The 6,000-nt window shown below is 44.8% G+C and overlaps 1 protein-coding gene across 1 annotated transcript in view; it reads left to right on the top strand.

Annotated features, from left to right (window-relative positions):
• sema6bb (sema domain, transmembrane domain (TM), and cytoplasmic domain, (semaphorin) 6Bb) overlaps positions 1-6,000 on the top strand; it is a 135,134-nt gene that overhangs the window by 47,285 nt on the left and 81,849 nt on the right. Inside the window, exon 3 of the mRNA XM_087783170.1 lies at positions 45-163. Within this exon, the coding sequence (XP_087639296.1) occupies positions 64-163 (100 nt within the window). The 5' untranslated portion in view covers positions 45-63. The remainder of the gene's footprint in view (positions 1-44; positions 164-6,000) is intronic.

Here is a 6,000-nt window from a genome sequence, read left to right as displayed (position 1 = left end):
GTTGTTATCTCGGGATGAAGAATGTTGTGTGTTTGTCGTCACAGACTCCACACGTGTGCGACCATGACGGCGTCTCTCGTCCTCCTGCTGTCCTGGTTCCTTCAGAGCGCCGGCGCCTTGTTCCCCGAGGAGCTGGGACCGCTCAGTGTCATCCCTGCTGAAGGTAACTTTCCCGACTCTCGTCACAGGTGAGACTCCGGGTCAGAACCCGTCATGGAGGGTGTTTGGGGTCACGGGGTCGACTCCAGGGGTCATACGTGTTCTCACGTGAACGGTGCTGTGCGGCAAGCAGGAGGTTCACGAGGAACCTCCAGGGACCTTCAGGGACCTCCAGGGACCTTCAGGGACCTTCAGGGACCTCCAGGGACCTCCAGGGACCTTCAGGGACCTCCAGGGACCTCCAGGGACCTTCAGGGACCTTCAGGGACCTTCAGGGACCTCTGGGGACCTTCAGGGACCTCCAGGGACCTCCAGGGACCTTCAGGGACCTCCGGGGACCTCCAGGAACCTTCAGGGACCTCCAGGGACCTCCAGGGACCTTCAGGGACCTTCAGGGACCTTCAGGGACCTCTGGGGACCTTCAGGGACCTCTGGGGACCTTCAGGGATCTTCAGGGACCTCCAGGGACCTCCGGGGACCTCCGGGGACCTCCAGGAACCTTCAGGGACCCCTCAGACTCTCAGTCTCCACTCAGCTCTCCAATCCCAACACGGGCCAGACGTGGACCTCGTCTCTGAATTATTGATTGACAGCTTCTCAGCAGAGATCAGTTTGTGAATCAATAACATGATGCGAGTGTTTGTGAGTCTGAATGTTAAGATGTTCGTGAACAAAGTGCTTTAATAGTGAAACCTTAATATGTATTAAAATACCTGACTATGAACACTATGATACAGTGGTAGGAAAAGTAGGATACAGAGGTAGGAACAGTAGGATACAGTGGTAGGAACAGTAGAATACAGTGGTAGGAACAGTAGGATACAGTGGTAGGAACAGTAGAATACAGTGGTAGGAACAGTAGAATACAGTGGTAGGAACAGTAGGATACAGTGGTAGGAACAGTAGAATACAGTGGTAGGAACAGTAGTATACAGATGTAGGAACAGTAGAATACAGATGTAGGAACAGTAGAATACAGTGGTGGATACAGTGGTAGGAACAGTAGGATACAGTGGTAGGAACAGTAGGATACAGTGGTAGGAACAGTAGGATACAGTGGTAGGAACAGTAGAATACAGTGGTGGATACAGGGGTAGGAACAGTAGGATACAGTGGTAGGAACAGTAGGATACAGTGGTAGGAACAGTAGGATACAGTGGTAGGAACAGTAGAATACAGTGGTAGGAACAGTAGGATACAGTGGTAGGAACAGTAGAATACAGTGGTAGGAACAGTAGTATACAGATGTAGGAACAGTAGAATACAGATGTAGGAACAGTAGAATACAGTGGTAGGTACAGTAGAATACAGTGGTAGGAACAGTAGGATACAGTGGTAGGAACAGTAGAATACAGTGGTAGGAACAGTAGAATACAGATGTAGGAACAGTAGGATACAGTGGTAGGAACAGTAGGATACAGTGGTAGGAACAGTAGAATACATTGGTAGGAACAGTAGGATACAGTGGTAGGAAAAGTAGAATACAGTGGTGGATACAGTGGTAGGAACAGTAGGATACAGTGGTAGGAACAGTAGAATACAGTGGTAGGAACAGTAGGATACAGTGGTGGGAACAGTAGAATACATTGGTAGGAACAGTAGGATACAGTGGTAGGAACAGTAGGATACAGTGGTAGGAACAGTAGAATACAGTGGTAGGAACACTATGATACAGTGGTAGGAACAGTAGAATACAGTGGTAGGAACAGTAGGATACAGTGGTAGGAAAAGTAGAATACAGTGGTAGGAACACTATGATACAGTGGTATGAACAGTAGAATACATTGGTAGGAACAGTAGAATACAGTGGTGGATACAGTGGTAGGAACAGTAGAATACAGTGGTAGGAACAGGTAGGAACAGTAGGATACAGTGGTAGGAACAGTAGAATACAGTGGTAGGAACAGTAGGATACAGTGGTAGGAACAGTAGAATACAGTGGTAGGAACAGTAGGATACAGTGGTAGGAACAGTAGAATACAGTGGTAGGAACAGTAGTATACAGATGTAGGAACAGTAGAATACAGATGTAGGAACCTTCAGGGATCTTCAGGGACCTCCAGGGACCTCCGGGGACCTCCGGGGACCTCCAGGAACCTTCAGGGACCCCTCAGACTCTCAGTCTCCACTCAGCTCTCCAATCCCAACACGGGCCAGACGTGGACCTCGTCTCTGAATTATTGATTGACAGCTTCTCAGAAGAGATCAGTTTGTGAATCAATAACATGATGCGAGTGTTTGTGAGTCTGAATGTTAAGATGTTCGTGAACAAAGTGCTTTAATAGTGAAACCTTAATATGTATTAAAATACCTGACTATGAACACTATGATACAGTGGTAGGAAAAGTAGGATACAGAGGTAGGAACAGTAGGATACAGTGGTAGGAACAGTAGAATACAGTGGTAGGAACAGTAGGATACAGTGGTAGGAACAGTAGAATACAGTGGTAGGAACAGTAGTATACAGATGTAGGAACAGTAGAATACAGATGTAGGAACAGTAGAATACAGTGGTGGATACAGTGGTAGGAACAGTAGGATACAGTGGTAGGAACAGTAGGATACAGTGGTAGGAACAGTAGGATACAGTGGTAGGAACAGTAGAATACAGTGGTGGATACAGTGGTAGGAACAGTAGGATACAGTGGTAGGAACAGTAGGATACAGTGGTAGGAACAGTAGGATACAGTGGTAGGAACAGTAGAATACAGTGGTAGGAACAGTAGGATACAGTGGTAGGAACAGTAGAATACAGTGGTAGGAACAGTAGTATACAGATGTAGGAACAGTAGAATACAGATGTAGGAACAGTAGAATACAGTGGTGGATACAGTGGTAGGAACAGTAGGATACAGTGGTAGGAACAGTAGGATACAGTGGTAGGAACAGTAGGATACAGTGGTAGGAACAGTAGAATACAGTGGTGGATACAGTGGTAGGAACAGTAGGATACAGTGGTAGGAACAGTAGGATACAGTGGTAGGAACAGTAGGATACAGTGGTAGGAACAGTAGAATACAGTGGTAGGAACAGTAGGATACAGTGGTAGGAACAGTAGAATACAGTGGTAGGAACAGTAGTATACAGATGTAGGAACAGTAGAATACAGATGTAGGAACAGTAGAATACAGTGGTAGGTACAGTAGAATACAGTGGTAGGAACAGTAGGATACAGTGGTAGGAACAGTAGAATACAGTGGTAGGAACAGTAGAATACAGATGTAGGAACAGTAGGATACAGTGGTAGGAACAGTAGGATACAGTGGTAGGAACAGTAGAATACATTGGTAGGAACAGTAGGATACAGTGGTAGGAAAAGTAGAATACAGTGGTGGATACAGTGGTAGGAACAGTAGGATACAGTGGTAGGAACAGTAGAATACAGTGGTAGGAACAGTAGGATACAGTGGTGGGAACAGTAGAATACATTGGTAGGAACAGTAGGATACAGTGGTAGGAACAGTAGGATACAGTGGTAGGAACAGTAGAATACAGTGGTAGGAACACTATGATACAGTGGTAGGAACAGTAGAATACAGTGGTAGGAACAGTAGGATACAGTGGTAGGAAAAGTAGAATACAGTGGTAGGAACACTATGATACAGTGGTATGAACAGTAGAATACATTGGTAGGAACAGTAGAATACAGTGGTGGATACAGTGGTAGGAACAGTAGAATACAGTGGTAGGAACAGGTAGGAACAGTAGGATACAGTGGTAGGAACAGTAGAATACAGTGGTAGGAACAGTAGGATACAGTGGTAGGAACAGTAGAATACAGTGGTAGGAACAGTAGGATACAGTGGTAGGAACAGTAGAATACAGTGGTAGGAACAGTAGGATACAGTGGTAGGAACAGTAGGATACAGTGGTAGCAACAGTAGAATACAGTGGTAGGAACAGTAGGATACAGTGGTAGGAACAGTAGGATACAGTGGTAGGAACAGTAGAATACAGTGGTAGGAACAGTAGGATACAGTGGTAGGAACAGTAGAATACAGTGGTAGGAACAGTAGGATACAGTGGTAGGAACAGTAGAATACAGTGGTAGGAACAGTAGAATACAGTGGTAGGAACAGTAGAATACAGTGGTAGGAACAGTAGGATACAGTGGTAGGAACAGTAGAATACAGTGGTAGGAACAGTAGAATACAGTGGTAGGAACAGTAGGATACAGTGGTAGGAACAGTAGAATACAGTGGTAGGAACAGTAGAATACAGTGGTAGGAACAGTAGGATACAGTGGTAGGAACAGTAGGATACAGTGGTAGGAACAGTAGAATACAGTGGTAGGAACAGTAGAATACAGTGGTAGGAACAGTAGGATACAGTGGTAGGAACAGTAGAATACAGAATACAGTGGTAGGAACAGTAGGATACAGTGGTAGGAACAGTAGAATACAGTGGTAGGAACAGTAGGATACAGTGGTAGGAACAGTAGAATACAGTGGTAGGAACAGTAGAATACAGTGGTAGGAACTGTAGGATACAGATGTAGGAACAGTAGAATACAGATGTAGGAACAGTAGAATACAGTGGTAGGAACAGTAGGATACAGTGGTAGGAACAGTAGAATACAGTGGTAGGAACAGTAGGATACAGTGGTAGGAACAGTAGAATACAGTGGTAGGAACAGTAGTATACAGATGTAGGAACAGTAGAATACAGATGTAGGAACAGTAGAATACAGTGGTAGGTACAGTAGAATACAGTGGTAGGAACAGTAGGATACAGTGGTAGGAACAGTAGAATACAGTGGTAGGAACAGTAGAATACAGATGTAGGAACAGTAGGATACAGTGGTAGGAACAGTAGGATACAGTGGTAGGAACAGTAGAATACATTGGTAGGAACAGTAGGATACAGTGGTAGGAAAAGTAGAATACAGTGGTGGATACAGTGGTAGGAACAGTAGGATACAGTGGTAGGAACAGTAGAATACAGTGGTAGGAACAGTAGGATACAGTGGTGGGAACAGTAGAATACAGTGGTAGGAACAGTAGGATACAGTGGTAGGAACAGTAGGATACAGTGGTAGGAACAGTAGAATACAGTGGTAGGAACACTATGATACAGTGGTAGGAACAGTAGAATACAGTGGTAGGAACAGTAGGATACAGTGGTAGGAAAAGTAGAATACAGTGGTAGGAACACTATGATACAGTGGTATGAACAGTAGAATACATTGGTAGGAACAGTAGAATACAGTGGTGGATACAGTGGTAGGAACAGTAGAATACAGTGGTAGGAACAGGTAGGAACAGTAGGATACAGTGGTAGGAACAGTAGAATACAGTGGTAGGAACAGTAGGATACAGTGGTAGGAACAGTAGAATACAGTGGTAGGAACAGTAGGATACAGTGGTAGGAACAGTAGAATACAGTGGTAGGAACAGTAGGATACAGTGGTAGGAACAGTAGGATACAGTGGTAGGAACAGTAGAATACAGTGGTAGGAACAGTAGGATACAGTGGTAGGAACAGTAGGATACAGTGGTAGGAACAGTAGAATACAGTGGTAGGAACAGTAGGATACAGTGGTAGGAACAGTAGAATACAGTGGTAGGAACAGTAGGATACAGTGGTAGGAACAGTAGAATACAGTGGTAGGAACAGTAGAATACAGTGGTAGGAACAGTAGGATACAGTGGTAGGAACAGTAGAATACAGTGGTAGGAACAGTAGGATACAGTGGTAGGAACAGTAGAATACAGTGGTAGGAACACTATGATACAGTGGTAGGAACAGTAGGATACAGTGGTAGGAACAGTAGGATACATGGTGGATACAGTGGTAGGAACAGTAGGATACAGTGGTAGGAACAGTAGAATACAGTGGTAG

This window comes from Callionymus lyra, chromosome 2 (assembly GCF_982586985.1).
Source record: "Callionymus lyra chromosome 2, fCalLyr1.hap1.1, whole genome shotgun sequence".
Classification (NCBI taxonomy): Eukaryota; Metazoa; Chordata; class Actinopteri; order Syngnathiformes; family Callionymidae; genus Callionymus; species Callionymus lyra.
This window is presented reverse-complemented; position numbering and strand designations above follow the sequence as displayed.